The sequence below is a fragment of the Ptychodera flava genome, chromosome 8 (assembly GCF_041260155.1).
Source record: "Ptychodera flava strain L36383 chromosome 8, AS_Pfla_20210202, whole genome shotgun sequence".
In the NCBI taxonomy this organism is placed as follows: Eukaryota; Metazoa; Hemichordata; class Enteropneusta; family Ptychoderidae; genus Ptychodera; species Ptychodera flava.
In genome coordinates this window covers 33,687,018-33,712,538 of record NC_091935.1, presented here as the reverse complement: position 1 = coordinate 33,712,538, position 25,521 = coordinate 33,687,018, and the positions used below count along the sequence as shown (strand labels likewise).

Here is a 25,521-nt window from a genome sequence, read left to right as displayed (position 1 = left end):
TAACAATTAGTCGATTTCAAGTGGTCTATATGTTTCAATGTGACGTCACGGTGACTCAAGAACCCGCTAGCTACAATGAGAATATCGAGTGTCTGTATTTGTTAATTATGTATAGGATAAAGTCCGAGTACGAGGGCTCTTCTGGTATATAAAGTCAAACCCAACCCAACGATAAAATGTCGAGGCCGCAGGCCGAGACATTTTATCGTAGGGTTGGACTTTATATACCAGAAGAGCCCGAGTACAAGGGTTTTATCCGACTTAAAAACTATCGTCCCTAACTGATATATTTTCGTTTTCAATGTGTTTATGTCAACCATCCCCTTTGTCAATGTAACCAGTTAAGAATATGAATTAAAACTTTAATTTTTGAAATAGCCTTCCAATGTAATGGAACATCCTATAAATGCCCTAGGGCACATTATATTAATGCCCTAGGGCACAGCAGATTTTGTGTTGCAGCTGTTTTCCGCTGTGTTACCAAATTTGAATATTAAAACGTACCAGATGTCTACAGAATATGACATGTTCACTTTTGATTGGACAGTACTTTACTACGGCGCTGTCATTCGTTTCTAGAATTTGGTGACCAAGGCTTTATGAGTAAATAAAACACCCTGAATTGAGCACTCTGATTGGTCAATCAACAGTAGATAGTTTTTAAGTGTAATATCAAACTATAGTGTTAGGTCATTAAAATGAGAAAGTACAACACGTTGAATTGCAAGATTAGTTTTTATTGTATTTACAAAATAGTGTCAGGAACACTAATGTCGATGCAGCCTGGCTTTGGAAAGTTAGTCTTTAGATGCTGGATGACAAATAGTGCGACGGGTTTCTTTACAAATTGAAAATTTCATTGTAATAGATGCAACTATTGTATGTTACAGTAAAGACGCTCAGTAATAAGCTCTTTATTTGGAAATTTTATGAGTACAAATCTGATCACTAACTTCCCGGGATAATCGTGTTAACTTACAGTTATTTCAATTTTTAAAATAATGTTTTAATGCGATTTTAGGAAATGGAAGACATGTGCACTGTATTGCGTATTTCTTGTGAATTGAAATTATGTACACAGTTTATCAGTTCATTCTACCTATAACTGGAGTTATAACATGGCAAGTGTTGCTGTATATAGAAATCAGTCCAGTGGCGTATTAATGAATTCTGTGCGTATCAACAACACACGCCGTCGTTGGATGCATCGTTGGCAAAAATATAACAGATCTACTGCTCTGCCGTGATGCAGCCAATGTTAAGGTTCATAACACGACAATAGGTGACGTCATTCCTTGTCTTGTATGTTTTCATGGTCTGGTTGCATTGTTTTGATAAGACGTGAAAACTTGCTTGACGTTGAAGTTATGAAGAAAAGGCAGGATATATATTGCATTGTATAGCATCAAGCAAAAGTGAAAGTCACTGACTTTTACACTGAAACATGACTCCGCCAAATGCGGTTTTCACGTCCATTGCGTGAGCCATATTGTTCGCGACATCAGTCTCGTCACACTGTAAATTTCGATCCATTGAAGATTAAATGTTAAACTGTTTCCGTGAGTGGCACTACAATCACTGCATGGTGGAGATATTTTCAAAACTGGTATTAAAAGGAACGTGCCTTTAAGGCAACGTCATTGCCCCTCCCCATCAACAGGAAAGCCATACGCTCAAAAGATGAGGGGTAATGTTTCTTGCAATTTTCTGTGACTTTAACATATGTTATTGACGACTAACGTATCCACCTCCTGCCGTAGGTAATCCGTCACAAAAAAGCAACTCAACACTTGAGGGCGCTAGACCATGCTGGTATTGTCGGACATCTGTATACGGACGAATTCCATGATTACTGTTACTATGTCATCAAGTCACAAATTCAAGTTTAAGATGTTCCACATTCCAAGGGTTCTCATTCTCACGGTCCTTCACATCCTCGAATAATGAGGTGTTATAAAAACCACTACGAAGAGTATGCCTATTATGATACCGAGAAATATTCCCGCCCATGAGAGTTGTAACGCGTATCTACCGGACTCCTCGGCTGTGAATCGATCACCAACCTTTGCAGCTTTCCTTGACTGGAAGAATGAAACACAAACAGGTTAGAGAAGAGTGGTGGCTATAGAGGGCGCAGTGAATATGGTCGCATGCCTGCTCTGTATTTGTCTACCTACTTTTCGTACATGTGATCGTGAGATATCTTCATCGTCTATCGATTAGGCAAACGTGGAAGCGGCTTAGGGAGTTTTGTAATCGGTGATAAACCATGCAGCATAACTATAACAAACATCAATACATTACCACCTTGTTGCAGGAATATCATCGAGTTTTATTTTAAGCACGTCCAAAAGCCCACTTCAACGGTGGTTTATATACTCATCATGTACAAAGGGAGACCTGTGATGCTGGTCTTTCCTATGAGTATAATTTTCATCGCCCAAAATATAATTTGATGTTGCAACATGCAGCTTGTTTCCATAAAGACCGTGCAGATTTCAAAGTAGAAATATTTTCTCAGCAAAAAGATTCAAATATGGCATAAAACAAAAAATATTTATGATTATATGACGGATGGTTAGATGACACTGAACAGAAAGTTAGTTACAGCAACCTTACTGTAGTGGACGTGTACACGTATTCATCTGCCACTTGCTGTATGGCATGCTAAGCCAAAAACTAAGATTTCTTTTACGGCATTTCCAAGCCTGCGGGTCATTTCAATGTTTTCTTCATGGGCGTACTAAACCAAGTGAACACCATGGTATTCCTACACGAACAACTAACACCGCAACATAATGATTCATATTATGGCATCATTTAATTAATTGAATCTAAGTGTTGCACTGCCTTTCCTTCGTAGATGTCACAGCAAAAAGCAACTAGCTGCAATGGTCACATGTGAAAGTCTAAGGGAAATTAAAACAATATTACAAGAAGAAAATTCGCATCATTGCAACAGCTCTGCCAAATGTCAAGACAAGAAACAAATACTCTTTTCCTCGGCCTTACAAACAGATCTGTGTTGCTGAGGGTGTACGATCAACGTGCGCTTAGATGGATCGTTCTCTGCTTTATGTAGTGATAGGTGCATGGCATCGTCATAAACGTATATGTCCAATATTGGTCACGTGATTCTACTCACCATCCATGATTGGTGGATTGCAAACACGCCGACAATGGAGCAGAAAAATATAGAACATATTGCACAGCACAGGTTATCGGGAGGAGGGTCGTCGAGAGGTTGACCATTACCAAAGAAGGCAGATGTCGACGACGACTGCGCACCGGGGCTATCCGGTGACAATCTCAGCTGAAACAAATGATTGAGAGCTATGTTCTTAAATGAGAACCATGATAGGATAGGATATAAGTAAAGGGTGTACCACACTGGTCTGGAGATGTTTATACACACGATAAGTGGAGCGCATAATGCGGCCAACATAAGGTATTAAGAAAATATTTTGACATTGTACACACCATCAAGTATGTTTCAAATTTTGAATGCCTTCCATAAAAATGGAAATATTCATCCACGACAGTTTCATCGCCAGCTAGGTGACTGACATCTCGCTAATGTCATTACGCTCAACTACATCTTGAGCATGACAGCATAACTGTTTTTGGACAGTCACAAAGATACGCGGGTGCAAGTACAGATATCACGGGGACTGAACACTGCTGAATTTAACACACTGTAATCTATCATCTTCAAAGTAATTATTTTAAACTTAGACCTGTAATTTACGACCAAAAAGCAACCTCAGTTCAACTGAACGTAATTTATGTGAAATTTCCAGGATTTTAATAGTCACTTTTTGTTCCATTCCTGAAATAATGCTTTGCCAAGTATTAAATTTGTCAAAACTGCCAATACCTGTGTAATATCAAATATTACGTCACACCAGTAGGTACATTGATGGCTCAAATACAGAGATCTGATTGGTGGGAACCACATTGGTAATATGGCACCGTTGGAACGTGCGCGAGCTCTCGGGCAGAAATAAATCCCCTTTTTAACATGTCACGCCAGAATTTCAACAGTTATGATATAATAGTAATGAACCAACTCTCCAACGGGTATACCACTCGATTTTGACCAGATCACTTCATACAAATACTCGTTATTGCTCGTGCTAAAATGTTGTGAACGTAACTGGTCAAAATATTGTGGTACACCCGTCGCTGTGTGTGCTTTATTGCTTAAATACTTCTGACAACTGAATTTACTTCAGGTTGGAAGTCATCTGTCAGCAATGATTTTGCATATCATAAGATGTGAATAAGTTGGCATCTTCATGAAAACTGAATTGGGAGAAATTGGATATATGCAGTTTTCTACATGGTGTGACGTTTGAAATAATAGTACGAATACTGTGCCATGCAACTCAGCAACATGATCGACAACCTTATAACTTAGGGCAAGCTCACTTATATTACATTTGACGATTATCTGGTGTGCATGCAGTATTTATGACCCTGTAATAAATTACATCATAGTGCACACGTCTACAGTTCGATGACGTTTATGACCATTTATGAAATAACATCATATCACAATGCACACATATACAGTTCAAAGGTTACATGTAATCCATCAGTCGATTGATAAATTAAATTCACCTCAATTTACCATCAATTTACCATCATTCACCAATTCACCATCAATTTTCCTATCACCTAACAATAGTGACGATACTCACCAGGTTAAAATTACTCCGCGGAGTAGAACGATGTAAAGTCGTTAAAAGTTCATTTAATGATACAGACATTTCTCCTCGGCTTGGACCTTTCCTAACCGTCCTGCTATTTTTGGAGTCTGTTTGTTCCACATCGGTATCATGTTTCTTTGTCTTGGCTTTGCTGTTTGGCAGCAGTCGCTCTTGCGCAGACTCAGTAGTGTACTCGGTGTCAGCTTCTGTTTGAGAGTCTTGCCGAGATCTGCCGGCGGTATCGCCGTTTGTCACTTTAAAGTCGTGATTCGGGGTCTCAAGTCCTGGAGACGGTGGTGGAGTTTCTTGGACCGAACTGTCAAATCTCATGTACGCTGCAAAAAATAACCATGACGAAATAAGTTATACTTGGAACCTATAGATGGCGCTTTCCGCCAGATATCAACATCTGCATACCGTAATATCAATAATAATACTGCAATTATTCGGTGTCGCTCAAATTTGATCACAATTGGTATATACCAGTATGGGTACCAAACATCAACAATACATATTGTTTCTATCTGTTCAGTGCAGGAAAATTCTACGCTGATGTTATGACAATGATTTCTGCACAGTACAACCAGAAAAACAACAAGAAATATTTAATCAGCTAAAAAAGAATGACAAAAGTAAATGAGGTCTGAAACTTTAGGTACTGGAGTTCAACTTTAGCAACGTGCATAGCAGAAACAGTTAAGTCCCTCTTAGTTGGACCATAGACAGTCTTCCCCCTCTACTGTCTATGGTTTGATCTGGTCTGTTGATATGTAACAGTTCATAAACAATGACAGGAAATTCATGACTCAAGCCTGTTTCAGACTCTGGCCATCACTCCTGCACATTTGCAGGATTTCGCTTTTTCTTACCTCATATGCACATTTTTGACACTGACAAGTTCATTTGAACAAATTCACATCTCAACCCCTGCATCTACCTGTACACCAAATACTGAGATGGTAGCTTTGGCGGTATGGGAGCCTTTGTGTGTGACGGACATACATCCGCACATACCCACAAATATACAGACATACAGACGCCACTTAGACTCATCATATAAGCTCTTTTTGGTATTTATATACAAAACCAAATATGAGCTAATAATAAAACTACAATGATGATGTATTTCTACATAGTATAGAAATTGTCACGTTCGAATTCAGTCGATAAAGTTATAACGTTTTCCCGGAAAAAAGAACCAGGCTTTTCATGTCAGTAATGTTATCACAGCTAACAAATATTGCAGTCTCTATTTATTCGGAACAAAATGCCGGAGTGGATATATGGTGATATAAGCTCAAGGCTTCGAATCACGTGACCAGGTCTAAACGCAAACGGTTTGATAACTTTGTCATTCATTTGTCAAAAATATCAAAAGACTATCTTTTTGTCCCTTTAAAGATAAACTTTCAATAACAATATCCTTTTTCGCAACGAGTTCTTTTGTATTTTCATGGACACAGGCGTGTCTATCATTTTAATTCTGTCTCTGATTAAGTCATTCACACACTGCAGACAAATGTATTCGGTTTACGGTCCAGCTTCGTGTTAAGACTTATCATATTGAAGGTTAACGACTTTCCGGAGAAGCAAACCGCTTCATGTTGATACATGCTAGCAAACTTCCGATGAATAGCTGTATTTATTTTGGAATTACAGACTGATAACTATGATTAATACAACATTTAGTTCTATTCAGGCTGTTTATATTTCCCAACGGTCAATGTGGATGTGGAAATGTGTCCTGTGCTAAGTTTAATTATTTGGTCTCAGGATAAAGAATCACATAGTCAAGAATCAATTACAGAATTTTCTTAGATGCAATGCAGCGAGACAGAATACAATCTGTTTTCCTCTCCGTGATCAATGCGTGTAACCTCCACAAATGTAATAATCTCCACAAATGTAATATCAACCACAAATGTAATAAAATCAACCACAAATGTAATAAAATAGTCAACCATTAATGTAACAACCCGCAACCACAAATGTAATAAACAAATTAACCATAAATGTAATAAACTCAACCATAAATGTAATAAACTTGAACTTGCATATGTGATCATTTGTTTATCAATGCCCTGAGTAAATAATAACTTTAATAAGACTAGTGTAATGTTATTGCATACTTTCCTGAAACTAGGTTTCCTTTCCAAAACACAGAATAGAATACTTTGAGAACGCTATCAGAAAACGGCGAGGTACTGATCAAACAGTTAGATAATGGAAGTGGAACAGCAGTTCTAGACACTGATAATTACATAATAAGGAAGCGTCAAAATAACTCGTCAACCAGTGATACCACACAAAGTTTATGACAGATGACTCAGAACAAATAGCAGAGAAATATAAAACCTTATAACAGAAACTTACGACACAAAACATGTTGACGAGAACATATATTTCAATCTAGTAAAAAACAATACGAACACTACCTTGAACACATTAGAACAAAATTAGACATCCTGGCATCCCTAGTGAAGGAACAAACTTGGGAAAACATGGGAATATAGACAATCTATCGATTATTCCACATAATTTAGCCACTGAAGACGAATTTGAGGCAATTGATTAAGAAAGTACGGCAAATTTCGAAAAAAACGGCGTTAAAGGATCGTAGTGTTATACAGTCTTCCCCACTCTGGAGTAGAGACTGCACTGACATTCAGATTACAGCTGTGTCTCGCCATGACCAATCAGTTCTGTACACAAAACAGGGAAACGTAAAATACACTTTCAAATATGCAAAACACACTAAACGCAAACAATTAAGAAATGAATAATGTGTGGAGTTGCTTTCCTTATTACATAGATAAATATTTAAGGGCTAATTCCTCAATTGCAACGACAAAATAGATTTATTACATTTATGGTTGACAAGTATTACATTTATGGGTGATTTTTGTATTACATTTATGGTTACCATTTATTACATTTGTGGTTGGTGTTTTATTACATTTATGGTTGATTTTTGTTACATTTATGGGCGATATTACATTTATGGGTGCATTTTATTACAATTGTGGTTGATATTACATTTGTGGAGATTATTACATTTGTGGAGGTTACAATGCGCACATTCAAAGAGTGTCTCATTCTATCTCAAGTTTCTGTTCTGACTGTCATGGTCACAATCTCAGCAAATCGAAAGCTGGTGATCATCAACAGTCCGTCTGCTTGAAAGGCAGCACCTCATTGTCTCTCATTGTTCCAAGTTGTGTACAAATTTGCAATACTTCCGCTCAAGTTGGCAATAATGCAAGTTGGCGATTGGACCAACAGATACAATACTCCATAAAATCTGTTTAACCACCAAACTGTTTGTTGACACAGAAGGTAAGAGTTGAACGTACAGTCTAAATTGGTAGAATATGATTTAGTTTTGCTCAAAAAGTCGTCCTTGCTATGAAACTGTGGTCGTCTATTATGTCATCCAGAAACACCAACATTGATGAATATTTTGACCTCCCTTTATAATCTTTACAGGTTTGAAAAAAGCGATTCCTCTTTCTCTGAGAATGATTTCACGCAAATAGATGTAATGTAACGGGTCCTTAGCAGTTTCGAGTCCGTTAACTGAAACCTTTGTGTTTGCCATTGCTATAGTTCTGTTTTGTGAAAATGTTTCTTGTACTTCTCCTACATCATACAATGATTCCGTGCGTTCAACTAGGCAGCACGCAAGCCAGTCTGCGTGTAGCATCCTATGTTGTTGATGAAAATCGAATTATTTTCGTCCGAACTTGAGTCCATTTGTCAAGAATAACACGAATGCACTTTTACGGAGAAGTAGAGAAGGTACTATTTTTGTAGAACTTTGAAAATTTTTGTCGAAAAGATACAGCTATTGTCCCTTTACGTGTTTCGACTTTTGTCTTTTGCTAGGAATAGCTCGTCTTTGCGAGAGAAAAATGTTTTAGTGTAGTGCCTACAACCCGGGTAGAATTATTCGATCAGTATGAAATGTCACTGCGAAAGTACGAATAATTAACAAATTCATATACTTTCCTGTGTAGAAATATATAAGTACTTGTGACTACGGCACGACTTGGTTACTCTACTGATGTATGCGAATTATCAAAATGTAACAGAGATGGGTATATGTCATCCATGTTTTTTCTGAGATGCGTAATCTGGATATTTTCCTGAAAATGGTCACATATCGTAATATTCCACCCGTGCTTCTGTTTGAATACCGTCATCTGTTTCCAGGATGTGGCTTAATTCTTTGACTGATGGGATAATGAAAAACCTTGCGGCAGGTTGCTGTACAGGTAACGATGGCAATGGTGGTACGTGCTGGTAAATTGGTACAAATCTACCAAGCCACGTGACACATTCTGCGCTTTTGTCACACGATTGTGGCAATTATCATTCCCTTACCGCGTCTTCTTGTTCGTCCATTTTAAGAGTATGTCGTTTGGTAGGCTGTCACAAAACAGACGTTTCAACTTCTTAATAATATTGTATGATTTATTTTTAAGGGTACACTAATTTATTGTACAATAAGAAGTGATTACCAGGGGATTACCCGGGTCACTTCTTTCATAATGGTATTAAAATTTACTTGTTAAAGGATTTGTAACTTATTGAAATCCGTAATTTATCTCTAACGTTCCACGACTGAAACGTAGAATTGATAAACGACTTTCCTTCTATGTCATGACAGTTCACATCAACTTCATCACTGCTGTGCAACAAGACCAATTTCGTAACGTCATCGTTGCTCCTGAACGTGACCAATTATGTGACATCGGCGTCTCAGGTTATGTGACCGATTTCGTGACAAACATCTTGATATGCGTAGCGATGCGACTAATTCCGTGTCATTGACGTTGTAGTCCGTGTAGTCCGATGTAACCTCGTTAATCTATAGTAACTAGGATTTAAGTCTTCTGTCAGTATTTTTCACGGCGTCATACTTGCTATGTCCAGGTATTTCGGTCAACATCAGACTCAGTTTGCAGTACAAGAAACATTTTCACAAACAGTATTTCGGTCAACATCATGCAAAACACGAACCACGTTAAAGCCCTAGCTGCGAATGTGTAATAGACCGATCTCAAAATATCCTCAGTTTTCCAAGAGTTTTCTTTGAATAAGACCCATTAAAGATTGAAAAAAGTATATAACGCTGTCATTAGTGTCGAAAGTGGCATGTAAATTCAAATTTCGGTCATTTTCAAAAAACTTATTATGTGACAGAGAACTTGAAAATAAAGATTACAACAATAAAATGTTGGCCATCGTATGTTGTGCATTCAATTGCATCATGCTTGTTTATTTTATGATCACGATGTGTATTTTGTATATTTCTGTGGGCGCTATTTTATGAGTGCGGCACCCGTTTACTATTATTTAACCTGTTAAAACGCGTAGGCATACTTCTATACACGTCCTTCTTTTAGCACATTTACACGAACCAACTATGGTTTTGAAAATAAAACCATGAAAATGATGTATAAAATTCGCAGCTATTGGGGCTTTAACCAGCAACGTAACGAATGTGCTCACGGTTTATCGCACACTAGGTTCCATGTATCCCTCATTTTAGCTGACGTTTCAATTCTATTTTTAATCGTACTGTCTTCTCATTTCGAATTTACTTTACATTAATGTTCAAGTTTCAAGAAATCTACGGTATTTTTTTGCTATCCTCAAATAAAATTTAAAAGATTGACTCCTCTGCTTCTGAAAACATACACATTTACGGACTTGCATAGATGAAAACTGGAATCACATTTTGAAGCTGTTCGAGCGAATTGCCACGTGACAATATTCAAATTGGTATTCTGAAGACAAACGCAATTTATTTTTGGTAACATTGACCCCATATTTTATAAATTTTCACAGCTGCGGTATAGTCTTGAATCAACATTTGACATTTGTTTTCACTTGTTAACTAACACTCATACGGCAACAATGCACGTTCATCTGTGGCATATGTTTACTGCGTGTGTGGATGCAGTGGTGTTTCTCTGGGACTACGGCTATTCCTAGCATCTGTCTGTGAGATGGCCCGCCGGCTACACCACCAGAATTTCATCCGCGACGTATACATAAGTTTAACAGACAGTACAGTTTTACTTTCGCAGAATGTTGGTAAAAAAAGCATCTATATTGTACCATGATGAGTTAGCTCGTTTGGAATTCGTACTGACATTTAAGCCGCTACAGTTGTCTCTGTCAATACTTTAATGGCATTGTTTGTATTGTGAAACTGGGTTTAGATATCGTGAGTTCGTTTGAGTTCAAGGTTAAATGTTCCAACGCATATGTTCACTGTTACAGTTACGTTATCACTTTCGGTAATATTCAAACTCCAATATCCGCGACGTCTGTTGTGTTGTCCATTATTTTCTTCAAATGTATATACAATAAAGTAATTTCTTATTTCAAAACTCGTTTCAAAATACTTTTGTCAAGTTCTAAATATTGCTTATATGTACGTTATGTTGTTTATTTTCCACAATTCCATTTTAGTCCGGACTGAGAGTCATTTGTCAATGATAAAATTACACATGTTCACTGTGCGTTGCTCTTTGCTGGTGTCCCTATATAAAGGAAGATAATATCCGGTCACGAGTAAGATTTAGTTGGTAATTTTATCTTCGTTTTCAAACTGGATACAACAACAACTGAATATTATTTTACATCGAAATTGTTCAAAATAATAAAAACTTATTTCCAGTATGTTGAGCATCCCAAACGGAATACTTTATTTTCTGATTAAATTAGTTTAATGACCAGATGACAAGCGATAGTATTCGCTTCCGTAATAATGTCCCCTCTATTAAAGAAGTTTTAGCTTTCTCCGTGTTGCGAAAGTATTGATTTCTTTCTTCAAATATTAGAATCATCATGGCACACATCCTATATAGTGACATACCCTTTGTTATCAATCGTCTAGTCTGTATGTTTGCTTTATCGAAGTGTTCGATCAAAGTGCTTAGTATCACCGGGAAAGTACAATGAATTACCTCGATTTTGTATCTTAAATCGCTAAAAGGTATAATACATGGGTTTTTCCCTTTTGTCAACGACGAGCTCATCTCACAGTGAAAAGCAAACGTCCACTCAGTACACTGTCAAAAGCATTTCTGTGTGGGCAAGCGTTTAAGGCGTTCGTAAATATCCAGAAGACAAGAGAAATGAAAACGGTCCATTCATGTGGCTTAATTTTGATGGCACCGCCTCAAAGTGAAATGTACACACTACACATTGTTCATTTCACAGTTTTGTTTGTACATATCAATGCACCGGATATTGCTCGAAATGGTGAGCTCTGCGCATGCCTCAGCGCCGTGCATGCACTCATATCGAATTGAGTGGAACTGACAGAGAGAGAGCAATTCTGTCTTGTCAGCACACGTCAAATCAAACGAAGGTACGATTGAATCGTTGAGGGATTTTGATATTCCTTTGAAATTGAGAACGCATGTACATGACGGCGATCTAAGCGGTAGTAGTATAAAGACAGCTTTGACAGCGACGATTTTGTCATTAGCAGTCTAGTCTCGCTTCTATCTCCACCTCCATGATCATAGACCAGGTGCAGCCAACGAACAATGCTCTTTTAAAGGGGTCTTTACTATGACAAGATATATTGTGCATGACAGGTAATGTGAACTGACTAATTTTAAGTAATGAGGGTAATTGATTAGCTGTTCATAATTTGCCCTCCCACTGAACATTTTTCGACTTACCCTCCCGCACCCAGACTTCATTTTTACCCACTCCCCACTTATTTTTGCCTGTTTCCCCTCCCCACTATCAATGTTGAAGTTCCCCGGCCCTGCCCGGTGGCGAGAAAAACTTGCCGATTTCCCCTGCCCTCAAAAAAAATCCCCCACAATATTTCTCATTTCATTTCCCCTGCAGATATGAAGCTACCCTACCCTGAGATGAAAAAACCTAGCTGTCGATTTTCCACTGCCCTGTGAAAAAAAATTCCCTGAAAATTAACATACCCATGCAGACACATACTGCAGTGGCCTTCTACCGGAAACACCATGGCTCAACTTCCCCTGTAGCTTCCCCTCTCTCCTTGCTTTTCGCCAAGCCCTGTCCCCGGGACAATCAACCGATATCTGCCCTGCCCGACCAAAAAATCTAAAATTGGCTCCCCTGCCACCTAAAAATATGTCCCCTGCCCAAGCAAAATTAAAATTAAAATTTCCCCTGCCCTCAAAAATTGCTCCCAGAATAGCTTTTCAATGAATAGCTCCGTTGGCTGCACCTGTATGGAGACTGGAACTGACGTATATATGCACAGTTCCTCACCTTGTGATACATGTTATTAAGAATATCAACATATTTTGAATATTAATTTTACATTTGAATACTTATTTCATGGTGCACGTGGGGAGTATATGTGAAGACTTCAACGGGCGTCAAAGAAAGGCAAAGAACTTGTTTAACAATGCCCTTGCGCCCCCCCCCCCTCCTCCAGGTACTGTGATAAATGAATACAACACTTCGTGTTTGAATAACACGGCCTTAAGTGCAGCCCTGGCTGTTGTTACTGCCATCTAGGAGGTAGCCCGCTTGAAGTCAAAGATCACGGTCTCTCCTTAAAGTTGAGTGACCGTGCTTTATATTTTGCGGGGTGACATGGCCTTACTTATTTTAGGAAGCTACCACAGACTATGGTAGCTTCATGTTTCGCTCTACAATTAATGTTAGATTATCTGTCGAATCATTGCTACCAGCATCTGACTCCATAACACCCTCTGGGCGCTAAGCCAGCGTTCACAACATTTACATTGGAGGGTACGGACAATATTGGTTATAGCACGCACCTACAGAACCTACAATCTACTGGATTTATATTGCAAGCTTACACCGATGAACCGAACAACCATCTCACAGTGGCTCACCTTTTACAATGCTATGGTTGTCTGTGTTTGAAAGCGAACAAAAGTTCAGTCCCGCACATTTCTCCGGGTGACGTAATGCAATAACGTAACAACTGTATCGAACACGGCCAAATTTGACTTGCCGTCTGCTGACGAGTACGGTACTGTAACAACTTCCGCTATCGATTATCTTCATTGTCGGTGACTAATAATTTTCCGACGAGTCGATTTAGGAAAGCTGTGATTTTTTTCTGGTTGGGGATTATCCTATGTCCTGATTTGACTTTTGGATTAATTTGCAGTATTCTGCGGAGTAAAGGTCACAGCAAGGCTTGCGTTCATCAAGTGGGGAATGTAGTGACACGGGCCGGCTACTATACCTACCTGTACTTGTGACCATGTAACTGAGCCTGTGCTTTAGGATTCAAATGATAAAGCGGATCATAGTTGCCATGATTGTTAAGCGTTCAACGTTCAAAATTTATGTCGCAGTAGCTCACATAGAATACAAAATTATGGATTTTCCACAAAAAAAAACAAGAATAAATGATCGTGTAAAATACCTTCGAAAGTATCATGTTTGCACCATTTTGTGGAGAGGGCTTCCCCTCTACTGTGTATGTTTTAACATAGGCCGGTGCGACGGGAAATTATCGCGAAGAGCTAGAAAGACACGAAGGCCAATCACAACATAGGTGTCAATGGTATGAGACTTACGGTAGTTGTAATTTCGTTTCATCATGGTGATATCCGACCGGTGTCATTGGATCTCCTTCGGGTAAAAACCAGCAACAAGCGACGAAAGAACACCGGGTGCTTGCACTCCCCTCTGTTACACAGGTACAAAACTTTCTACATATGCGTGTTGTCTATAATTCACTTTCACTGTCGGCCTCGGTATTATCATGTTGATTCGTCATTGAAAGGCGCTGTGACGTTTCACTGAGTGGCGAATCGTATGCTAATTTGACATGTACGAGCCCGCAGATCCTTAGAAATGTTAATTTTAGCCCTGCGCGCTGACGAACAATTACGTTCTATTTACCTGTTGTTTGGACTTCATACCAAACGACGGACAAAGTTGGATTGTAAAAAAAAATGGAGCGGAAAATATCAATTTTGATGATCAAGGATGTTTAAATTTCGTCTTAAGGTAACATACTCGCTGAAACTGAAAGTTGTCGCCGTTACTTTAGTGAAGGAAACTTGACATATAAACTATTCTCTGTCAAACTAAAGAATAAAAATATTGACAGAAGTGTGTAGATTTTAGGACTGAGAAACATACCGATAACAACGTATTATATATTCACAATGGCCGCCATCTCCCTGCGTCAACTATGCGTGGAAATAGTGAAATTTTCGTTTTTCACGAACGTTAAACAGGGCGGTGAGAACTTCATTTAACCAAGAGGCTTTAAAATGAGTCGATTTGAGCGGTGACCACTCCGGAAATTGTTCAAAAAAAACCCCGACTGTTCGAAAATCCGTCTTCAGCCTCAAATAGATCACAATGTGATATTGACAAGCTAATTCTGTACTCAATTTCATGACAGACAGCTGTTACAGCCGGCAAATCGCGAAACAAATAGACGTATGGTCAATAAAATCAGCTTCAATATTAGCCGTAATTAAAAAATGTTAATATGACTAGAAAATTGGAAGAAAACATTCAGTTGGTTATAGCAAACACTGGAATAATTGGCATAGTTTCTTTTATTGCTATTTCTGTTTGACGGACCATTATTGAAATTATTTTGCTCATGACGATACGAGAATGAACTATGAGTAATGATGCTGACTTGTGCTGGCATCTGACGCCCCAGCTAATTTGCATATCTAACTACAGGTTGTTGTAAATAGACATGAATGCTCGCGTCCGCATTATAATTCGAACAAAACCGTGCTCACGTATGACATACCACATTTTTTAAATCTAATTGAATAAAATTAATATTCATAACAGACTCGTACAATCCTTTAAAGTTCAAGTTGATATGAGACCCTGTAGCGATGTAAACACTGTACAGATAGTCGCGAGCTCATCTACAATAAGCAAATGTTTTCAGCTCAGTGAAGTCCAGTCGACTAGTCAGGGTGGAGACAATACAAATACAACTGCCATATTAAGATAAATTAAACGCAGGCATTGAAAGCGTATGTTTTTCCAAACTCGCAACGGAAATAGGCCTACTCTGTTTCGTTCTGAATTTCCGCATCGGCGAGTGAGTACTTGGGCAATATTATTCAAATGTAGGACTTTCCTCCTCACAATATACGCTTGTGTGTGTCATGATCTCGCGAATGATGTCGCGGAACGGCTTTGTAAAAGATAGCACCGCATCGATATCGACAGACAGATGATGAATTTGCCAGATGGTTCTGAGCATCAGAATCAATGTTTCAAACGATGTCGGCAATAGCTGTTATTGTGTCAACGAACATTTACAACAGTCAAAACCACAACGGCGACCAGGGGATAAAACAACGAAATGACAGCGTTGCTTAACATTCAAGGCCAACGGCCGATATATGCTGTAGGGTACTAAACGTTACCTTTACACTCCCATTACTCCCTGGTAGAAACCATTATGTGGTCATGTGAATCAGACTTACCTTTGTTCCGACTCATTTTCTACGCCTTTCATATATTCACATTGTTAAGGTGAACAAACAATTTAGTGAATTCTGGATCTGGTATGTCTTACGTAACGATTGGTTATGTCTCCCCTCTTACTTCACGTCACATACGCACATGTGACCACGTAAACACACGGCTCGCTTTTGGCCACTCGAATACCGGTGAGTGCCTTGACCCGGAAGTAAAATTCGGTTGACAGCTGTAGCTGGAATTTCTGAGTGTGCGAAGGCGGCCTTCATTCAAACAATGCATCATGACACACGTTATATACATGTATGACGTCATAGAGGGACTGTGACATGTATATATGTGAGATGCTGAAGCCCCGCTGATTTATTTCGCAACGCATCATCTTGTCTGACGTGTCGTAGAGCCATTCTTCTATCATAGCAAATCACTTGTATTGATTCTCTAAGTGTTTTTATTGATGTGGTATTTTGGGCCACTTAAGGTAATGTAAACAAACACAAAAAAAAGAAAATCCGACGCAGAAAATCAGTTTCAGAGATTTGACCATGATTTGACCATGATAATCGACATGGTAAATCTCTGATTACAATACCAGTGACGTATGTTGCGAATGTTATTAATTGCGAATTATTAATAAAATATGTACACTGTGCGACAGGGAGGAGGGGTTCTTTGCACACGGCACTAATTGATACAGGTGTACTCTGAACGACAGTTCAAACTTCGAAGCACAAACTCTATACAATTGTTCTTTTAATTTGAGAGGGGACGTTACAAGTCTATAATTTTGGCCACACGCAGATGTCAAAACTCTTCACTATTCAAACAAAACGATGCATGGCAACTTGTGCTGGAGTTAATTAAAAGTGCATTTTTATCAAATTTCCGCGGTCAAAAAACGATATGAGGCATAAGAGGAGGTAATACCAGCTGTGCATACATGTGTTCCCAAAGACAGTGCCCCACCACCTCCATGAAACTATATTACCTTCAAGGCTATAGGCGTATTGGGCCATGATGGTGGTTCGGGGCCGTTATTGCGACAAATTCTCTTCCGAGAGAAAACACTCGTCAGGATTCCAGTCTTATTAGGCGTCCATGTATATTTACAAACTAAATAATATTTTATTAAAACCACTTTAATATGTTGAGATTTGTATTGGTTTCAACCTGCTGTGAATTGTGACTTTATTGATATCAGCACAGCGCAATTAAACACACAAAGGTATACCAGAAGCGTACGGTATTAAACGTTTATTACCATTAACCTAGTCTATAAATCTTTTATATAATAAAATGAGTTTGGAAATTTACACATCATGTGACGAGTCTTTTAAGTTGAAGAAAAACTCTCAAACAGTCAAATATGTCGGTATGTAGCACACCGGTACTTATGTACTTATGAGTTATGGTTTCTTTTCATATAATGTTATCGTTGTTGAATAGTTAAAATACAACCATAGCATACAATAACACGACTCTTTCATCAGTCATCTAGCATAGCCTGCCAGTGAGAAAGTTCTCATCACCTGACAAAACTGAAATTAATTTTGCCACGGTACATTCCGTCATGAGTAGTGTATAGTTACCACGTAAAAAATGCAATGACGTCACTGTTCACTGCATTTCATTGGCTATAACCATAGACAGTGGAGGTAGTCCGGGGTCAATTGTCATTCCGTGTGATTTGAGTGAAGATTTTTGCCAACCTAGCTCATCGATTTACTTAATGGCCAAGATTTTCAAAAAACATTGTTGGCATTTTTTCTGATAACTATGAAGGTCATTTCAAGGTCATTTTCTTAAAATCAACAAAAATCAGTTATTCTTCGCTATAAAAAGATTTTTATGCCAAGTTTATAACAAAATAATTTTTGGAAACATACGTTTTGTTATGGATTATTCCTTACAATCATTAACATTTAGGTTTGTTGAAAAAAACGGCTATTGCATTAAGAATATATAGAACTACTTTACCAAAGGTCAATTAAAGGTCAGTATGAAATTTCTTTCTAATTTTTCCATATTTTAGATATCACATTGATTTTCCATATCTTAAACATCACATTGATTATCTTGTATACAATTTCAGATTCATAAAACTTATATAACAGTTTCAGGAAATCACATGTCTAAGAGCGACCGGTCAGATTCTTTGGCCTTGGGGTGGATTCAGGGGGTCACCCTGTTTTTGACTTGGTGATAGAGGGGGGTCACCGTGTTTCTGAAATGCCAAATAGGGGGGGGGGGGTCGACACGGGCTCATAATTGCCTAAAATGCATCTTGCCACCCACAAAGTTCATCAGTGAGTTGCATTTTCGGAGTGCGCTTCGGGCGCGTAACGTTAATAATAATAAGACAAATTTTTGAGAGCTTCCCCGCCTCCACAAGCGCGAAACTTAAATATATCAGACATATATATCAGAGATATCTTTATGTTTAAAGATTTTTGGCGCGCCCTTCAGGCGTATTACTTTAAAATTATCAAACATATTTTTCATCACGTCCTTCATCCGCATGACTTTCATATATCACACACACACACACACACACACACACACACACACACACACACACACATATATATATATATATATATATATATATATAATATATATATATATATATATATCAGAGATATCTGGATGTTTAATATTTTTCGGTGCGCCCTTAGGGCGCAGTATTATCAGAGATATATGTCAGAAATATCTTGATGTCTGTAAATTGAAAGTCTGTTTTGCAAAGTGTACTAATCATTATGAAATATGCAGTTCATATGAATAGCATGACAACTTCCTGATACTTTTCTGTTTCCTCTATGAGAATTCAGTTATAGAAAGCAGCATGCACTAAAATTTCACAAATTTTACATTTTCTTATAACAGTTCTGGAGATCTGGTTATGCATAAAAAGCGTGGAATACATTCACAGCTCATTCAAATACTGTATTCAAACTTTAGAATTGACACTTTTAAGGTCCTATCTTACAACTAACATGAAAACCACCTTTTGTCGCGCACAGGGGGGTCACCCTGTTTTCAAAAGTTGGAATAGGGAGGTCGGCCACTTTTTGACACCGGCAAAAAATAATCCACCGCTGCCGAAGAATTTGACCGGTCCTTAACATTTCCTGTCAAAGGTCAATGACTTTTAATGCCATAACTCTATCTGAAGAAAGTTTAGCTATAAAAGTAATACGATCACACAATTCCATGTTCCTTATGTATTGCCAAATATGAGTCATGTACTTCTCCCAGGTTAATAACAGCTCCTTCAGCGAAAGCATTTTCCAACAAGGAAAAAAATTCGATATCTGCAGCAATCATAGTGGTATTGTCATTACCGACAATTGCAGATGCACTCTCACTCAATGAGTATAAGTCTGCATTTGTGTTAAATTTCTCAAGACATTTTCAACGTTTTGGTCCAACATCTTTTGTAATATTTAATATCAATGGCTCTAGCATCCTTTGGATCTATTGCACCACGGAGTCTGACTTTTAACAAGTCTGATTTTCCTTTGTTTATTGCCCTTTGTAGTTTTCCCAAGGAGGACCCAAAGAAAAACTATATTGTTGACAGAAGAAACACATGCTTTTGTCGTATGTACAAGCTGATGGTCTAGTGAAAGCAACTTTAGGTTCAGATGAACCAGAACTTTGCATGGTAGATGAGGTTTAAAGTTGCTTTACCTAATAATGCAGAGCTATCACCTTGCTGTAATGCTTTTTCATAGCGCAATGTTGCTCTGTGGAGTAGACCTCTGTGGCAAGTATTTGCATAGCATTCCCTATGCCAGCTAGCACCACAAGCTCGAAGGGAAAAAGAATCATCATCCCTGAGTCTTGAACTTATTTCTGGAAAGACACCATCATCAAATTCACCTCTCTGGTGAACAAACTCCAGCACAGTGTCATATGCAGTGGGAATTGACACAAGCTCACCACTTGCTTCCTGACGTATCAGGCATAAAGAGAACGTTCTGAAAAAGACTGTAATTCTGTTTCAGAACGTCCTCTTTTTGGAGGAATGGTATGTTTTTCCATACTGAAAATTTTGACGATGTTATGTGCATGCAATATCAGTTATGTGAAATATTTATATGTGAAACGCAATCACTAATTGTTGACTATTCCGTGACGTTAAAATATCGAGTAAATATCCTTTGGACAACGGTTTCTGAGAAACTACTAACACTGCCTTTGACTTCTTTTGTAGTCTTTAACCCTAAATAACCTATCGACTAAACTGTGTCTCAATAAAGGATAAACCTATTGTTAATGTATCATTTTCCGTACTCTATATCAATGTTCTAACAATGGGTGTCTTGGTTAGTACAACATTATGTGTACTGGAGTTGATTTTTAAAAGACACAGGTAATAGCTAGCCTATATTTCTCAGTGCAGAGGCTTAGTTTTGATAAATGGCTTCTACATGTAGCCCTTGTTTAGTAACAAGTCTCTAATCCTGCTATTATTACTAAGGAAACATCCAAATCGTTTTACACGACTTGGAGAGAAATGCGAGGAAAAGGGATGACTTGCTCTTACTACAATCAAAGAGTACACTGCTAGCTGCACAGCAATCCAGTCTACACTCGTTAAATTCTGCACAGAGGTCTGGATTTTACAACCTACCAGAGCTGGTAATACTGCGGATGGCTTACGCTGAAATGCACAGAAATTGATAATATAAAGTCTATGATGTAGTTGTCAAGCGCAGTGCATGTCAGAAACTGATCCATGTCATTATGCATAGGTAACGATGTATAACTGCAACACAAGCAAATCCTTGTAATTGCATATAAATCCACATAAAACGGTAAAAAACAGAAACAATAATGCCCCAAACAATGTATTTTAAATCTATTATGAGCTGTTAAGTTCTTTTACACCACTGAAGGTACTATGAAGTAGTTTGGTCAATGATTATAGCCAATTTGTATGCACTACAATGCTTAATCAGTGGAATTTGCTGAGTAACGAATGACCTTGAATTTGACCTTGACAAAGCGGAAAGAAAAAATGCCAACAATTTTTTTGGACTGTCCAGGTATTAAGGAACAAAATGATATATGTTGACAAGAGTCTTCATGAAATGCACACGGAAGCCAAAATCACGACAAGTGACCCCGGACTAATGGGGGAACTGTCTATGCTATAACTGCGTGCTTTCCTGAACGACCAGCCTGAATTGTGTCACCTCAATTGTATTCAAAGGTATTCGGTCATCAACCACCTTGGATAAATGGACAAAACAAGTATGTAACTTCATAGCAATAAGTTTGCGTATATAAATTTTACTCAATGTGAAAAATCTCTTGGGTATACATGAGTTGTAGTAAATGACTGTGAAAACCCACGTCATTATAGATCTCTATTTGTGACTCGGCGTAACTTGCGTAGTCAGTGAACCTTTTACGCAAGTTACAAAGACTTAACAAAACTTATAATCAAAATTGCATTATTAAGAATCACAAAAATTTAATCTCTCTCTCTCTCTCTCTCTCTCTCTCTCTCTCTCTTATGACCGAACTACATTTTCGTATATAGCTTTGTCTAGTTTGAAATCACGATAGAGTGATTAAGTACAAGTTTCACCATCAAAACTTACAAAACTATATGTAGAAATTTTTTTTCTGAAAGTAGCAAATTGTGAATTATTCAAAATACGTAACAAATATTTTACGTTTTACAGGTGATCTTCGCTAGCACCCTAATTATGCACAGTTGCGCTATTAACATTTCGCACCACATCACTGGAGGGCGTCAAATCGTTCACGAACTGGCATTTATCTCTGGATAGATAGGGACAGAAAGACACGGATGATCTTGAAAGATAGTTGGATTACTCATACGTATTACACACTGACATTGTTTAGGCCACGGTCACGGTAAGTACTGATAAGGTCACTGTGGTAGCACCGACAAGGATGACCCCTATGGCTAACGTGATCCAATTTACGTTCCGTGAAGTCCTAGCAGCCTCGACCGCTCCTTGTCGGTCCCCTCTTGCGGCACAGCGGCGAGACTGAAATGAAAGTTGGGGGAAAAAAAAAATATATATATATACACAAATGTATATATATATATATATATATATATATATATATATATATATATATATATATATATATATATATCGCCTAGATGAGACGGAATGTTGTTGTGTGTAGAAAGCCTTATTCTACTTATCGCTTTTTAAATAATATTTCTGTCTCCCTATCTTCATTGATCTCTCTAAGTTCTTACTTTCCGTTCAAATTTCGTCGACCGTATCTGGTTCTCAACACTGTGTGTTCATCTTCTCTGTCTATGTCTGTCTGTCCATTTATAAGTTTCTTTTCCTTTTTTGTCTTATCGGTGCTCTGTCTACCTGTGCGTCTGTCTGTCTATCTGTCTATCTCATCATACACACGCAGGTCTGCCACTCTCTGCCTATGTCTCGTCATGTTTCTTATCCTTTTTTTGTCTGCATAACAGGGCTGTCTTCCTGCCTGCCACTCTGTCTGCCTGCCTGTCTGTCTATGTTCCATCTAACATATACATATCTGTATCTGGCTGTTTGTCTGTTTGTCTATGTCTAACTATATGATTTCCTTTTTTGTCTTAACGGTGCTCCGTTTTCCTGTCTGCCTACCTGTGTCTGCCAGTCTGTCTCGGTCTATGTGTCTCATCATATATATGCACATTACGTCATACATTACCACTTACTTGCAATGATTTTATAATAGCCAGTATTCCAGTCGGCCAAAAGCAGAAGAGAGTTGTGAGAACAGAGACACACAGGTAATCTGGTGGAGGGCAGTTCAGAGGTTCTCGTGGTAGAACAATAACATGTTCTAGGTGTGACCCGTTAGCCTGGTGAAATACAATCACCAAATATTATCAGACTCTCGAATTATGTTTAAAGATATACTCAAGAAGAAGCGACGAGAGAAAGTTTATACGTAATTGAGTATGTCATCTTTCTGCTGCTTCACCAAAACGCACAAAAGAGTTTGAAATTGCAAAACTGTTACTTATAATACATAATTCTTCTCATAAACTATGTCAGACATTGTTGATATTTGTAAGTGGCTTAAAATACCAAAGAAAGCCCCCTCCCCTCAATAATGATATCCAAATACCATGTTTTTTCGTGTTATAATAAATCGGAAAAAATTATGGAAAAAAATAAAGAAAAATCCAGAAATTCAGACATGCTAACAGCTACCGATAATGACGTGTAATATTGTATCATGGCTTGTCATCATTTAGCATTACACTTACTTCATATGTTGGTGGTGGGTATTGTGGAATGGGGTATTCTTGGTGTGTCGAAACCGTTGAATTTTGTTGTATTCTTTCTGTAAACACTGCAGAATTGAAATTGCAATCTGTCGTTTCAGTTGACCAATTTTCTCCATATGAATTCGTTGATGACTGTTGTTGACTTACGCATACACAAGCTTGAAAACGCGTTTCTTCCTCTTTGTCATTTTTGCTCGCTGTCAGAAGATAAATTCAAATATTTTCAAGGAGGCAGGCAGTAGAAAGTTAAAGGTTTTAGTCTCCAAATTGACTTGTTCTCAAAAGATATGTATCTATTAAGCCCGCCAAAGTCTTGTTCATCATACATGTGTTCGACTTCATATATGTATAACTGATTTTGAAGTATGCAGTGATATAACCAGTGTGACTACACAGAATTGTATAGCTCCACCAACGGCCAATCTGTTCTAAATCTTAGTAACTGAAACCACGTTTAGTGGAGCGAAAAGTTCACGGCGTTGTTTTCACGTGATTTCATAATCTGCGATTTGTGACCGGCACGATATGTATGCTAAAATACAATATTATGTCGACAAATATTGACAGACCGTCATACGTTGCAAGCATTGTCTAACAAGAGTTCACCCGACATCGCAACGCCTACTCTTAAGAGAGGAATTCTACAAGTCAAATTGATCCCGTATTCAAAATCGCGTTAAAACATATAGATCTACAGCTCCTGATCTGTCGTATCTGTTACCGAAATGGTAAGTGTACAACCCTCATAGTGAAAAACATTTCGCGAACGAGGCTGTTTCAGCGTAAGCAACTGAAGCTAGTTTTATGTCGTAATTTACAACATTACTATTTATTTAGCCATGAAGGGTCAATATTTATAGACTACATACAAATCTCTTTTTGCACTCATTTCTGTAGAGCGCAGCTTTGTCAAATGTAGTGCTATCGTTACTTTCTTATGAGACGATGCCGTTGTAGATGCAGAAGTGCAGTTTAAGGAGAATACAGAAACATGTGTGTAAGGAATCCTACGTGTGACTCACAGACAAGAAACATCAGAGTGTGAACAATCTGCTGCCTCTTGAAAATCAAGTTTCTTCCAAATTCAATGTGAAAAGACACCATGCAGTGAGGAACCAGAAAGAGACACTTTTGTAGCCAGCCGATTACCTGTCTCAAGATTTTAACGTTACGTTTTAGCAGAACGAAGATGGTTTTTCACAAAATCAGGAACTAGGGCGGCGTTTTAAGTCGTGCGTTTTGCTGTTGTACTTCTAACCCTTTTTATCATATCACATAGAAGCTGTAATATTTGTTATGAGTGCTTGTGTCAATAGTATGATTTGGACGGTACAGCGGTAGTCGTGTACACCCTTCCCCGGCTCAAAGGGTGGACGCCGCCAACAAAAATATTTATGGTCATATCAAAAGCGAGATATTAAAATACATGTATCCATTGCAGTTACATTACAATGTTACCTACCCGGTTTCTCCTCCGCCATCTTGTTCTACTTCGATTTGATTTGTGAGCGAAGATCTCGGTGCTGGTCATAGACTCGGCGCATCCTTGGCAATGTGACAATTTACCCCGCTTATTTTATGATATTTCTGTTTAATTATTCTCCAGCTACGTGACGTCAGTGAAGTAATATTTAAGCCCATGTCGGACAGGACTGGTGCATCTTTATGTCAACAGGAGATAAGTGAACATCGTCTCTATAGTTTTAGAGATCTGGCTGTTACAGAATATGCATGGCCATAAATCATATCGCACATTGGTGCAGGCGATGTATTTGGAATACCACGACATTGGCAGCTTGGTTACCTGATCTTTTCGAATAGTTATGTTACAGTACCCACAAAGTTGCAGCAACCAAATCTGTGTTAATTTCGACACAATACACTTTGAGTGGCAGGAGACAACGGACCTGACAAAAACCATCTTTTCCCTCAACAGTATGACTTCAGTTGTTCTCCTGACACATAGATTTTTTTATCTGATCCGCCACTCCAAATATAGCAACGCCGGCAAGACTGTGCAATCCATAGAACGCATTCTTCCGTAGC

General features: G+C 38.2%; 2 protein-coding genes across 4 annotated transcripts; both read right to left on the bottom strand.

Annotated features, from left to right (window-relative positions):
• Window positions 1–721: 721 nt before the first annotated feature.
• On the bottom strand, window positions 722–16,394 carry LOC139139133 (uncharacterized). 3 transcript variants are annotated; one of them, XM_070707934.1, is made up of 4 exons: window positions 16,187–16,394; window positions 4,704–5,047; window positions 3,146–3,313; window positions 722–2,081 (listed from the first exon to the last, which is right to left on the bottom strand). In XM_070707934.1, the coding sequence occupies exons 1-4, from the start codon at window positions 16,200–16,202 to the stop codon at window positions 1,929–1,931; spliced, it is 681 nt and encodes a 226-aa protein (XP_070564035.1). In that variant the 5' UTR covers window positions 16,203–16,394; the 3' UTR covers window positions 722–1,928. The 3 variants fall into 3 exon arrangements, with proteins under 3 accessions (XP_070564035.1, XP_070564033.1, XP_070564036.1); XM_070707932.1 differs by lacking the exon at window positions 16,187–16,394 and adding an exon at window positions 14,288–15,093; XM_070707935.1 differs by lacking the exon at window positions 16,187–16,394 and adding an exon at window positions 11,162–11,181.
• A 4,055-nt stretch (window positions 16,395–20,449) lies between these two features.
• On the bottom strand, window positions 20,450–25,122 carry LOC139139123 (proline-rich transmembrane protein 1-like). Its single transcript, XM_070707919.1, has 4 exons — window positions 24,938–25,122; window positions 23,455–23,672; window positions 22,897–23,043; window positions 20,450–22,213 (listed from the first exon to the last, which is right to left on the bottom strand). Exons 1-4 carry the CDS (start codon window positions 24,954–24,956, stop codon window positions 22,061–22,063), a joined length of 537 nt encoding a protein of 178 aa, XP_070564020.1. The 5' UTR covers window positions 24,957–25,122; the 3' UTR covers window positions 20,450–22,060.
• Window positions 25,123–25,521: the final 399 nt, after the last annotated feature.